Below are 13,086 nucleotides of genomic sequence, written 5' to 3' on the forward strand. Positions count from 1 at the left end.
TAACAGTTTTAACCTTAGAAGTCTTTGTTAATGCAGTCTCTCAGGTATCAGGGTTAACTGATGCTTTTACCCAGGTATGAGTCCACCCTTTCTCAGCCGTTCTTCCTGTCGTCTCAGTAGTCAGGAGCACTTGGAACAGTCCGTCCCACTCAGGTTGAAGTTTCAGTTCTCTCCATGTTCCCATCAGATCCCAATCTCCTGCTTGGAATGGATGGATCAGGACTTCCAAGGGTGGGGTTTGAGCTAACAGTCCACGGATCCTGAGAGATGACAGAGGACGACAACCCGAGTATATAGTTCTTAAGAAAAGCATCTTTTGTCTCAAATTGAGGTAATTCATTCCCTTTGTCCATGTACAGCAATCCAAATAATATTTCATATGGTGAAACTCCCACATCTTTTCTTGGTGCAGTTTGAATTCGGAGAAGTGCCAAAGGTCAGCACTTTGTTTGGGGAAGCCGAGTTTCCAGAACTTAGTCAATTGCTTCTTTACTGTCTGATCCGCTTCACCCTTCCAGAAGGGGAAGGATGCCAAGGAGTGTGAAATTTCCACTTAATTCCTGGAGGCCACATTAGCCCTTGCAATATTTCTGACATGAAGTGAGTTCCTTGATCAGAGTCAGTATTTTCACCAATTCCATACCTGGGAGTTATTTGTTCTAGAATTACTTTAGTTACTATGTTCGCAGTAGCAGATACTGAAGGGAAAGCTTCCACCCACCCTGACAAACGATCGACCAAGACTAAGAAGTATTTAAATCTACCTACTGTATGGAGTTCTCTAAAATCTACCTGTACATTTTGGAAGCTTTGAATTCCTGGTTTTCGCCCCTCTTTGGGCTGACTGCAGATAATTTTCCTATTTACCTTTTGACATACTACACAACTCCTGCATACTTGTTCAGCCGGAGTATATATGTTCCTACACATACATATTTCCATAGCACAGCGTCACATATTACTTGAATTCCCCAATGACCCTCTTGATGTAAAACAGTTAATATTTGCCTCATTAGTGCTTTATTCAGCAATTATCTCCCATCAGGGAGTATCCATTTTCCTTCAGACTTCGTGGCTCCTGATTCCTTAAAAACCTCTTCCTCTTAAAACTTTTTAGTTCTTTTTAGTTTTGGGTAGGGGTAGCTCAACAGTTCCCTGAATCCTCTCTGGATTTATTCTTCATTTTCCCTCAGACACTAGATGCCCTAAATACTTGACTTCTCTTTCTACGGATTTTAATTTATTTTCCAATCCTTTCAAGCCCTGTTTTCCCAGAAAGTCGAATAGCTTGTTAGTGGCTTCCTTCACAACTGTTTTCTTCTGTCCTGACAATAAAAGATCATCCACATATTGTAACAGTAACACCTCCACAGGAGGTTGGAATTGCTCCAAAATCTGTTCTAGAACTTGCCCAAATAAATCGGTGGCCCTGTAAACCCCTGAGGTAAAACTGTCCATCTGTATTGCTGCTTCCGCCCCATTCAGAGTCTTTCCACTCAAAGGCAAATATATCTTTGCTCCCAGGGTCTGAGAGCACTTCATTAATAACACCGTTATTCCAGTCTAACAATTTAATATTTGAATGCCCAATTTCATTATCAAATCCTTTCCCACCAAGTTAATCCCTGCCTCGGGTGCATACAATAATTGCCCAGTGATCATTCTATCCCTAGTCTCAGCTTGGTGTCCCCAAGAAGTGGCACTGTTATCCCAGTCCCTTCTACCCCCATCACATTTAGGGTTTCATTAGTTAATTTAAGCCCTGATACTTTACAGGCCAGCAATGACCTAGCTGCCCCAGTGTACTGGGTTTACCTGGCAAGGTTCTGGTAGCAGGGAGGGGGAGGGGAGAGGGCTGCAGGGGTGGCTTCTCTGAGAAGAATCCAGCAGCTGCCCCATGTTAGATAAGGGCCAGTTTCAGCTGGCTCCAAAGGGGCCCACCGCTGCCCAGAGCCAAGCCATGAGCAATGCAGTTTAAATCTCTATGAGTGCACATCCAAGAAAAGGAAAACAAACAAACAAAAAACAAACTTGCTGCACAACAGCAGCTGGGAAAGCGAGGAGTGAGAAACCTTCCTGCAGACACCAAGGTCAGTGCAGAAGGAGGGGGAGGAGGCACTCCAGGTGCCTGAGTCAAAGCCCCCCCCGTGGCCCACAGAGAGGCCCATGGTGGAGCAGGTCTCCACGCTGCAGCCCGTGGAGAGGAGCCCATGCAGGAGCATGTGATCAGGGCGGGGTCCCCAGGGGGTCCCAAGCTGGACCAATCTGCTCCTGACGAATAGACCCCGTAGCACACACCCACAGCTGGAGCAGCTCCCAAAGAGCCGCTGCCCATGGAAAAACCCACACAGGACCAGCCCAGGAAAGTCGGCACTCCGCGGGAGGGACCCCACACCAGAGCAGAAAAGAGAGCGACTGAAGGAGCAGTGGAAACAAAGTACCACGGACTGACTGCAGCCCCCACTCCCGGCCCACTCGCGCCATCCAGGGCAGGGAAGAGGTGAAAGAGAGTGGATGGGGAAATGTGCTCCCAGCTTGTTTCTTTGTTTCTCACTGCTCCAGCCTGTCAGCAATAGGTATTAAATTTTATTAATCTTCCTATGCTAAGTCTGTTTTGCCCATAATGATAATTGTAGAGTGATCCTGACTGAGGTACACTTTTCATTTATCAGGGAACTAACTTTCTGACAAGCCCCGATTCCCCTATTCTGAATTTATAACAGCATTCTCTCCTCCTTCTTCCACTCCTGATACTCCTATTTGAAGTGACTGGCCTGGCCACACTTAAAACATCTTCTCAAGGCCTGTCCCTGCTAGGATTTAGGCTGCAACACAGGTAGTTTCCTTGCCTGCCATTCCCCTCCTAAACCTTCTTCTCCAGAGAATAACATACTCAAGACTGACATTCCCCCTCCAGAATACAAATTAGACCTTAGAAACGGATTTGACTGTTCTGCCAGTCCTATAGGGCCCTCAATTAAAGACTTTGTTTCTTAAAAAAAAAAAAAAACACCAAAAAAAAACACAGCTTCTTAAAACTCCTAACCTCTCTGCTGGTACAGGGGGGAGTTCACATAATGTATTTGTCCTTGTCCCACTGGAACATCCCTAAGAGGATACATAGTTAGTGTTAGTACTGTTAGTATCAGGGAAGGTGAAATTCCCAATATCTCTTCTACATTGTTCTAATTCTTGCCAGAGCCTAGAGTGCGCTCCTTCTCCAGGGACAGTGTCAATTGCAGTCCCTGTCTCCCTTCCTGGAGCAGCTGCCACTGCTTCCGGTGCAATATTAGGATTATAGGGAGCATAACTTGATTCCTCCTCCGAAAAAGGAGTCTTATTGTTTACATATAAATTTCAAGCCTGAATTTTCATCAGACCCATATTTTGGCCAAAATACTGAAGTTCCTTTTATTGGCTTTTTAGGCCAGACAATTACACAATATCTAACCATTTTTATTTATTTTTTTATCCCTAGTTTTTGGGTTGTTTTACCAAATTCTTATTATTCTCCCCAAAGGACTATCTTTAGGCACAGTCCCTGGGTCTCCACCCCCACCCTCCTGACTCTTGGAACCCTTAATCCCCATCTCTTCCTGAGGTGCTGCTGTGGACTTTACCACCCACAGGGTACCACACACCTTCACCTAGGATTAGGACAGAGGTGGGGTGTACTGCTGAACACCTCACTTCACCGTGCTCGGGGTACCGTACACCTAAGGGCCCAAACCCCTGAGACTCTCTTTCACTCGTCTCTCTTTCACTTCATCCGTCTCTGGCTGCGCCCCTTGCTGGAATACAGAACCATGGATCGGGACTTCACACTTGCTTTGCACTAAAAGTACGTCTCATTCACACTCCACACAAGAGTCTCCTCAAACCCACCCTGACGCAATATACGGTAAAGTTTCCCTTACCTCGGTCTGTGCATGGACTTCCCGGTCCGTGTTATCAGCAATTATCCCTGTACCTGTGCTGTGTCTGTGCTGTGTCTGTGGTGTGTCTGTGATGTGTCAGTGCTGGCCTCCCTTCTCCCCAGTCCTTTGCAGAACCTGTCTTCAGATTAACAGTCTTGGTCCTTTGTCGGCCATACCGAGACAACCCACCACCCCCGACGGGACCACTGAAATCAGCAGGGTGCACCTTCCTGTCTGTGGTGGCAAGAACTCTCTGGTAGGCGACAAGATCCCGGACAAGCCGCCAAATTGTGAGAAAAATCTCAAATAATTTTCTTCAGACAGGACCTTTTGTGAAGCTATTTTATTCGCGATTGCAATGGCGGGTGTCCTGCAAGCAGGAGCACACAGTAAAAGTTTATCATAACTTTATATATTCCCTATTACCCGACACCTGATCACCTCCCCTGTTTCCTCATTGGCTGAGTACTACAGGTTCACAAGCTATTCAACGCTCCTCTATACCATATATGTACAATTTTATTTGACCAACCATTAATTTCTCCTTTTCCTTTTTTTTCCTTCTTCTCTCATGACTAGAGGGCCCGTGATTTTTTTTTTTTTACTGATTTCGTACTGCTCATCCTGTTTTTCTTAGCTATCCTCCTTATTTTGGGACAGTGGGACCTTCCCCTTATCTGCTTAACATACTCCCCACTGCTGTGCTGCACAATCACTTTTGAATATGCAAGGTTAGTGGAATTTTCCACTGCAAAAACACATTCTACATCAAAAACACAACTTTGTTTCTCACAACTGCAGTAAATAAATACTGGTGGAACAGTTAAGAAATAGATTATGTATCCTGAAATTGAGAATTTAATCCAGTATATTGTTTCTCTAGTTAACCAGGTGATATAAGCCTTTAAGTAGAAAGCTCTGGAAAACATTACTAATAAAACACATAATATTTGAGAATATGAGTAGGTCAGTTAAATCCTGCAGTAACTTAAACAGTAACTGTTCTTATCCGTATTCATTTCTGAACAAAATTAAGATTCTATTTACTTTCTATTGATCCACAAAATTCCTTGTGTGTTTATGGCAAGTAGTGCATTATAAAAACAACCAAGGAGAACACTGCATCATAGGATATAGTTATCTTATTTTTCCTAAAGGTTGTAAATATTGCAGGCAGCATATTAGATTTTCAGTTTATCAGTAACACTTTTTTTTTTTAAAACAACTGGATTAGTTCTTATATACTTAATGAAAAGATGTTTATTAGAATAGGAGACTGTTTCCCAATAACTGTCTCGTTTTCTTAGCCTCCTTCAGGAAATGTGAAAATACCTGATGTACCCAGTATTCAGACAGCAATAATGAAACCAACGGAAGAACCAACTGCTTATGCACAAATTGCAAAGGTTTGTGTATAACTTTCAGGCACTAGAATGCTTTTAATTATAATTACACACTTCTTGAATAGTCTTTTATAAATAAGTGTTGCTTTCCTAATGATTTATGAAAATTAATACTGCCTTTTAGTAATCACTTATTTCATGAATTCATGCAATAGTAGGTCGGTCTTCATCCATAACTGGAGATGCTTAATTATAGAAAATAGACTTGGAATATTTATTTTTTGTTTGTATTTTTTATCAATCTCTAACAATGCTTGTTTTGTTCAGGAGCATGCTTTGGCCCAGGCAGAACTGTTAAAGCGTCAAGAAGAACTGGAAAGAAAAGCAGCTGAACTAGATCGCAGAGAAAGGGAAATGCAGAGTCTCAATCAGCAGAGGGGTATGCATGAAAAAAGTACTTTTTAAAATTGCAGAAGTTTCACATTTTCTCAGAAACTGTTTTAGTTTTACAGTGACATTGTAAAGCAGATCAAAGAGGGTTTTTTATAATCTCTTCGAAGAGAAAAATGTATCTCCTTTAGAACAGTGCATACAGTGAATAAAAACTGTCCTGTGCAAATTTTCACAGCAAAAATATTTAAATGCGGCATTATTACATATTGTACTCTACTATCAGCTATTTTTATTCCGGGTTAATATCCAAGTAATACTATTGAATAGAAATGGAACATTTTGGGAAGAATTAAATGTAACTTCATAAATAACATCTCCGATTTATCTGCTGTCAGTATTGCTGTAGAAGAACTTTCCTGTTCTGAAATATTGGAACATACAGAGGTACAATTCCAGATTGCATAACTGTTTAGTGATTCAAAAACCTCATGGAATTTTCTATCAGTCATATAGTAGGGGATTTGGGAGTGAGGAATTGGTATTCTTCTAAGGAAAAGAATCATGGTCCCTTCATTAAACCATTTTTATTTTCTTTGTATTATTTTTTCCAGTCTCTTTATTAAATCTTTGTACCTATTCTCCAAGATTATGATTTTTTGGTGATTTTTTTCATTTCCTTTTCCATATATCACCCTTCACCTAATTTCACTAATTTATATTGATGGTCTGGATTGATTACTTGTCTCTTCCAGGCTTTACTGACAGTTTAATTACTTTCATCTATATCTTAGGGACTATAACTCTGATACCCAATACATGTTTCAGAATATTTTTAAATGGTATTTGCTCTGTTATTAAGTTCCAGTTGTTCACATCAAAGGGCTTGAAGAGTGTATGAAGAATCTAAAGGATTCTTTAGGAAGGCTGAACAGAGAAGAGAGAGCTCTTAAAGCTTTAAAGAGGATGTTAGGTTTTTACCAAATGACCGTGTAAAAGATGCTGCAAATCGGGAATTGTATGTTGTGACTGAGGAGAACAATATTCTTTTCCTTTTGATTTTTTTTTTCTTTTGCACAGTCATTTAAACTCCTTTCAAAACACTGTAGAAGCATATTGATCACAGGGCAAGGTCTTTTGCAATAGTACTCTAGTTATTTGCATTCATGTTATGATACTGGCTGCACACCTAGGACACTGTCATCGTATGCAACTGACCACAGTGCAAAGATCTCAAAGCTTGTGGGTCTGCTCAGCTCAGTGCCTTTAGTTCTCTCTGTTCAGGTCCCGTGCAGTATTGCACTTGAGCTGATTAGTGTGCTGCTTCCTATTTCATCTAGTTCATTTGGGCATGTCTGAAAAATACTAAGACTGTCTTTCAGTTTTAGTTGAAAATTTTGAAACCTGTTCCACCAAGGTAGAAAAGCACATCAAATACTACTCTCAAGTAATAACCTGAATTACTATATCTGAATTTTTCTGTGACTATCTTGAAGCTTGCAACCCTGAGAAAAATAACTGTATACTGTAGAATAAAGATCTGAGTTGTTATCAGATATTTTTCATATAGTAAAATGAAAAGTACTTTTTAATATGGATGGGCATATCACTTGATTGCCTTTTGTATGCTCCCTCTAAACCCCCAGCTCTGAAAGAACTGGTAAAAATGTTCAGTTGAAGAGGCATAAAACTCAACAAATACTCAGTGTTTTGGACCTGTTTGGTCAGAACTGTCAGCTTCATTTTGTCTGGGTAAAGAAATAATTAACTAATGCAAGTATGTAAGGTTTGCAAGTTTTCTTAACAGGTGACCTGCTAGTAAAGCTATGTTTGAAGATAGAAATTGCAAGCAAACACTTATCAGAATTTCAAATAATTTTGCCTTTATGTTAGTCTCTAGTCAGCTCCACTTTTGCAATATGGTGGTAAACATATCTATTGCATCCAGCATTTTAAATGCTATGATATAGGTTTGTTGTAGTTATCTCATCTGAATCTCTGAATCTGTACTTGATATGGCTTACATTCGTCAGAATGTATACTCTAGCCTGTGAGTAGATCAGCATACAGGAAATCTTTGGTGTCTGATACTCTGCTGTCTTTTGTTGTATTCTCACTCTGTCCCACAATTTATATCAAAATATATTGATACTGTAGAGCATCTTCTGGTATTGTAGGCACAGACACACAGACACAGACACAGATTTCTAGGTTGGAAGAGACCTCAAGATCATCTAGTCCAACCTCCGACCTAACACTAAGTACTCCAATAAACAATATCGCTAAGCTCTACATCTAAACGTCTTTTAAAGACCTCCAGGGATGGTGACTCCACCACCTCCCTGGGCAGCCCGTTCCAATGCTTAATAACCCTTTCGGTAAAGAAGTACTTCCTAACATCCAACCTAAAACTCCCCTGTCGCAACTTTAGCCCATTCCCCCTCGTCCTGTCACCAGGCACGTGGGAGAACAGACCAACCCCCACCTCTCTACAGCCTCCTTTAAGGTAACTGTAGAGAGCGATAAGGTCGCCCCTGAGCCTCCTCTTCTCCAGGCTGAACAACCCCAGCTTCCTCAGCCGCTCCTCGTAAGACTTGTTCTCCAGACCCCTCACCAGCTTGGTTGCCCTTCTCTGGACTCGCTCGAGCACCTCCATGTCCTTCCTGTAGCGAGGGGCCCAAAAGTGAACACAGTACTCAAGGTGCGGCCTCACCAGAGCCGAGTACAGGGGGACAATCACTTCCCTAGACCTGCTGGCCACACTGCTTCTTATACAGGCCAGGATGCTGTTGGCCTTCTTGGCCGCCTGAGCACACTGCTGGCTCATATTCAGCCGACTATCAACCAATACTCCCAGGTCCTTCTCTGCCAGGCAGCTTTCCAGCCACTCATCTCCCAGCCTGTAGCTCTGCTTGGGGTTGTTGCGCCCCAGGTGCAGGACCCGGCACTTGGCCTTGTTGAACTTCATACAGTTGACCTCAGCCCATCGCTCCAGCCTATCCAGATCCTCCTGCAGAGCCTTCCTGCCCTCGAGCAGATCGACACACGCACTTAGCTTGGTGTCATCTGCAAACTTACTGAGGGTGCACTGGACTCCCTCATCCAGATCATCGATAAAGATATTAAAGAGGACCGGCCCCAGTACCGAGCCCTGGGGGACACCACTAGTGACCAGCCTCCAACCAGATTTGACTCCATTCACCACAACTCTCTGGGCCCGGCTATCCAGCCAGTTTCTAACCCAGCGAAGTGTACGCCAGTCCAAGCCCCGAGCAGCCAGTTTCTTGAGGAGAATGTTGTGGGAAACGGTGTCAAAAGCCTTACTGAGGTCAAGGTAAACCACATCCACAGCCTTCCCCTCATCCACCAAGCGCGTCACTTTGTCATAGAAGGAGATCAGGTTCGTCAAGCAGGACCTGCCTTTCATAAACCCATGCTGACTGGGCCTGATCGCCTGCTTGCCCTGCAAGTGCCGCGTGATGACCCTCAAGATAATCTGCTCCATGAGCTTTCCTGGCACTGAGGTCAAACTGACAGGCCTATAGTTCCCCGGGTCTGCCCTCCGGCCCTTCTTATAGATGGGCGTCACATTGGCTAGCCGCCAGTCAACTGGGACCTCCCCCGATAGCCAGGACTGCCGATAAATGATGGAAAGCGGCTCGGCCAGCTCCTCCGCCAGTTCTTTCAGTACCCTCGGGTGCATCCCATCCGGCCCCATCGACTTGCGCACATCCAAGCTCCGTAGCAGGTCGCCAACCATTTCCTCATGAATAGCGAAGGCCACATCCTGCTCCCCATCCCCTTCCACCAGCTCAGGGCACTGGGTATCCAGAGAACAACCGGTATTGCCGCTAAAGACTGAGGCAAAGGCGGCATTAAGCACCTCAGCCTTTTCCTCATCCTTAGTAACTAGGTTTCCCCTCGCATCCAGTAAAGGATGGAGATTCTCCTTAGTCCTCCGTTTCGCGTTGATATATTTGTAAAAGGATTTTTTGTTGTCTTTAATGGCAGTAGCCAGGTTGAGCTCCAGATGAGCTTTGGCCTTTCTAATTTTCTCCCTGCACAGCCTCGCTACATCCTTGTAGTCCTCCTCAGTGGCCTGCCCTTTTTTCCAAAGATTATAAACCCTCTTTTTTCTGCTAAGCACAAGCCGCAACTCTCTGTTGAGCCAGGCCGGTCTTCTTCCACACCAGCTCGTCTTTGGGCACGTGGGGACAGACCGCTCCTGTGCCGTTAAGATTTCCTTCTTGAGGAGCGCCCAGCCTTCCTGGACTCCTCTGCCCTTCAGAACCGCCTCCCAAGGGACTCGGCCAACCAGCGTCCTGAGCAGCTCAAAGTCAGCCCTCCAGAAGTCCAATACAGCAGTTTTACTGGTCCCCTTCCTGGCCTCGCCAAGAATAGAGAACTCTACCATTTCGTGGTCACTCTGCCCAAGACAGCTTCCGACCACCACATCTCCCACCAGTCCTTCTCTGTTTGTGAAGAGAAGTAGTTTGTAGAGAAGAAGATTGTAGTTGAGACCATTTTAATAATTGCCTTTCTTTAGGCTTACAGTCTTTTAAGCAAAGCTTTGACTGTAAACTATATTGGGAACTAGTTCAAAGAGTTAGAGATATCCAGGTGTTACAAATATCAGGATTCCGAGGATGGAGAATGCCTTTCAACCCCCAGTCTTTGTGTTCCACAAAGTGAGCATATGAGTATGGTGGGAAATGTGCATTTAAAAGTCAAGGAACTCTGAGAAACTGATTTTCTGCGCAAATCTGACTGTTTTGTCAAAACTCTTTTCTTATTACTTTATAGGAACCATCAGATGCCTGCTTAGTCTTTTGCATAGCTATTGTACTTTCCTTGATCTGTCTGCATTTCATCATATTTTATTTCTGAAGTTTGTGTGAGTATTGCTGATAAAACTCTTGGGTCTTGGTAGCCCAAGTTATCCATATGCTTGTGAAACTTATGTACATAAAACAATTTGAACAAGCCCAGATGCGTATCTCTTTCTAGTATACAGATGTTAAAACTGTATTATAAAGCTGGTGGGGTTTTGTTTGTTGTTGTTGTTGTTGTTTTTATGATTTGCAGGTAGAAAAAATAACTGGCCGCCTCTTCCTGAGAATTTTCCAGTGGGTCCATGTTTCTACCAGGACTTTTCTGTAGACATTCCTGTAGAATTCCAGAAGACAGTAAAGATTATGTACTATTTGTGGATGTGTAAGTACTTTTTTAAAGAAAAAGCAAAGTGCCTATTCAAACTTGAAACATGCCTGATAATTTGGCTTTTGCAACATCTGCAATGAAATATTTTAAAATCCGGAAGTTAAATGTTAAAGTGAAATCTTTTCGTTAGCTTCAATTTTCAAAGTACTTTATTATTTCATAGAAACTTCCATGGAAAAAAAGGGGAAGGATTACCCTAAAGCAGTTTGGTTATAGTATATTGCAGTTTTCTATTTTAAATATCCCTGTTGTTGTAAAATGAGCTTTGACACTTTATTACCTTAGGAATAATTTTACCATTTTTAAAATCAGCTTATATATTAAGAAATATAATTCACTATCAGTGTTAATAGACTTACGAATTTTAAAAGTGTAATATCCATGTCTTAATATGCATAGCTTTAGTTTAGTGTAGAGTATAATATAGACTTACTTAATATCATTTTAGTTTGTTAAAAAAATAGCATAAAGGAAATTAGCTGAACAATCAGTCCATGTTGGAACTATCCCTTGTACACCGAGCATGCTCTAAACAGTCTTTGGGAGGTTAGTTTTGCCTTCATTCAGGTGCTGTGTTTTGATTGGAGAAATGCTGGATGAATCAATTGTACAAATGCCATGAGGTTTGTTTCTTCTGTCTTGTCTTGTGTGATGAGTGCCTAAGAAGTACCTTCAGACTGAGGAAATTCCAAAGATTTAGGTGCTTTGATGCCATTAATATATTTTTAGCATACTAAGGGGATGTGAATTTCAGAACTTTTCTGTATTTTTCTCTAGGTTACAGATTTAGCAAATGTGTATAATTTTACCTGTTAATCTGGTAATTTTATTATTGATTGAAACAAGGAAGCAGTGACATAGCATTTCAAAATAAATACAAATTTTGCTCTCATAATAAACTGACAGATTTTCTTCTAGGTAGACTGAGATTTTAACTAAGTCCTCTTGCTTTTTCTTTAGCTTTCATACTCTCTGATTTAGGATTACTCAGGAAGGAAGGAAGCAGGCATAATAAAGGAAAAGAAAGACAAAATCTATTTCAGGCTAAAAAAAATGGTTGAGTACAGAACTCTGTGCCTTCAGGCTGGCTGTTGAATCAGTCCTTGTGATTCTTCTTTCCCAGGAATGTATCTACGTGATATGGCTCATACTTCATTAGAGTGGTTATGCTTCCTCAGTGGAGGCACTCATTAACACAGCAAACTAACCTGCTTCTGCTTGCTGTTGTACTTCTATTTTATTTCCTCTTCCAAATCCTCCTAGGTCTTGTAAGGCTTAGGGGTCTGTGAACATAATCACGTTTGGATAAATCTAGTATCAGCTGCTCAGGACTTTGTAAAGTAGGTTAGTTTTCCTGGCCCTTTTTAGCAGCCCTGAGAACTTCATTTTTTGTGTTGCCTTGGTTAGTAGCAATTTCAGTATCTTTATTCTTGGCCTTTATTGTTTCTGAAGAAACTTTTAAAAATCTTTTTCACATCTATATGCACTTTATCTCATGAGAACAGAAGTCTGCTTTTATCTCTATTCCTGTAATTCATCCATATTTTCTCTTTCTATCAGAGTTCAGAGTTGTCTGATTCCAGAAGCAATGGCTTCTGTCAGTTGCCAGTGGAGCTTTTCTGTATTATCTTTGATGATTTAGTGGCTTGCAGATAGAATGGCAGTTTTCCTAGCTCTGTGAAAGTGGGCACCAATTTTTAGGACTTCATATGCTGTTACTAGTGAAATGTCTCATGTCTCTTTACCTTTATCTGAGAGCAAACATTTTTTTCGCTCAATAGCCTCTGTTTCCAAGTTGGTTTCCCCACAGGCTGATAGCACATGCAAAATGAGTAGTACTGATTTTCAAAGAATATTTCTTATTTGAAGTTACAAACTGAAGAGATGCTTAATCTGATGGAAAGATTGTGTGTCATTTGGGTTTCTTACTTTGTGTAGTTTGTGAATGTTTACAATGATTCCTGGGAAAAAGTGCATTCCTTTTCTCATGTATTCTAAAGAGGACTTTGGTTTTTCAAGAATACCATCAATAAAATACTACTGAAATGAAATTTATTACAAATACCTATTTTCACTTCAGTCCCAAATGGGACTGCAAAATAATCATCTCAGTAATAAAGATGCCAAATAGACAGCAACAGTGCTACTTGTGATCTTTATTTAGAATTCATTTATAAACATTAATTGATGATAAAGCATATTTAATTAAGACAGGG

At 41.7% G+C, this 13,086-nt stretch overlaps 1 protein-coding gene across 2 annotated transcripts in view; it reads left to right on the plus strand.

The window, feature by feature from the left end:
• The window catches only part of LOC121062919 (secretory carrier-associated membrane protein 1-like), a 50,434-nt gene that overhangs the window by 13,647 nt on the left and 23,701 nt on the right, over positions 1-13,086 (plus strand). The window contains exons 2-5 of one of the 2 annotated variants that reach the window (XM_040543221.1): positions 4,040-4,207; positions 5,225-5,323; positions 5,588-5,699; positions 10,736-10,864. In XM_040543221.1, the coding sequence (XP_040399155.1) occupies positions 5,279-5,323; positions 5,588-5,699; positions 10,736-10,864 (286 nt within the window). In that variant the 5' untranslated portion in view covers positions 4,040-4,207; positions 5,225-5,278. The remainder of the gene's footprint in view (positions 1-4,039; positions 4,208-5,224; positions 5,324-5,587; positions 5,700-10,735; positions 10,865-13,086) is intronic. The other variant, XM_040543220.1, reaches the window with a different exon arrangement.

This window comes from Cygnus olor, assembly GCF_009769625.2.
Source record: "Cygnus olor isolate bCygOlo1 chromosome W unlocalized genomic scaffold, bCygOlo1.pri.v2 SUPER_W2, whole genome shotgun sequence".
In the NCBI taxonomy this organism is placed as follows: Eukaryota; Metazoa; Chordata; class Aves; order Anseriformes; family Anatidae; genus Cygnus; species Cygnus olor.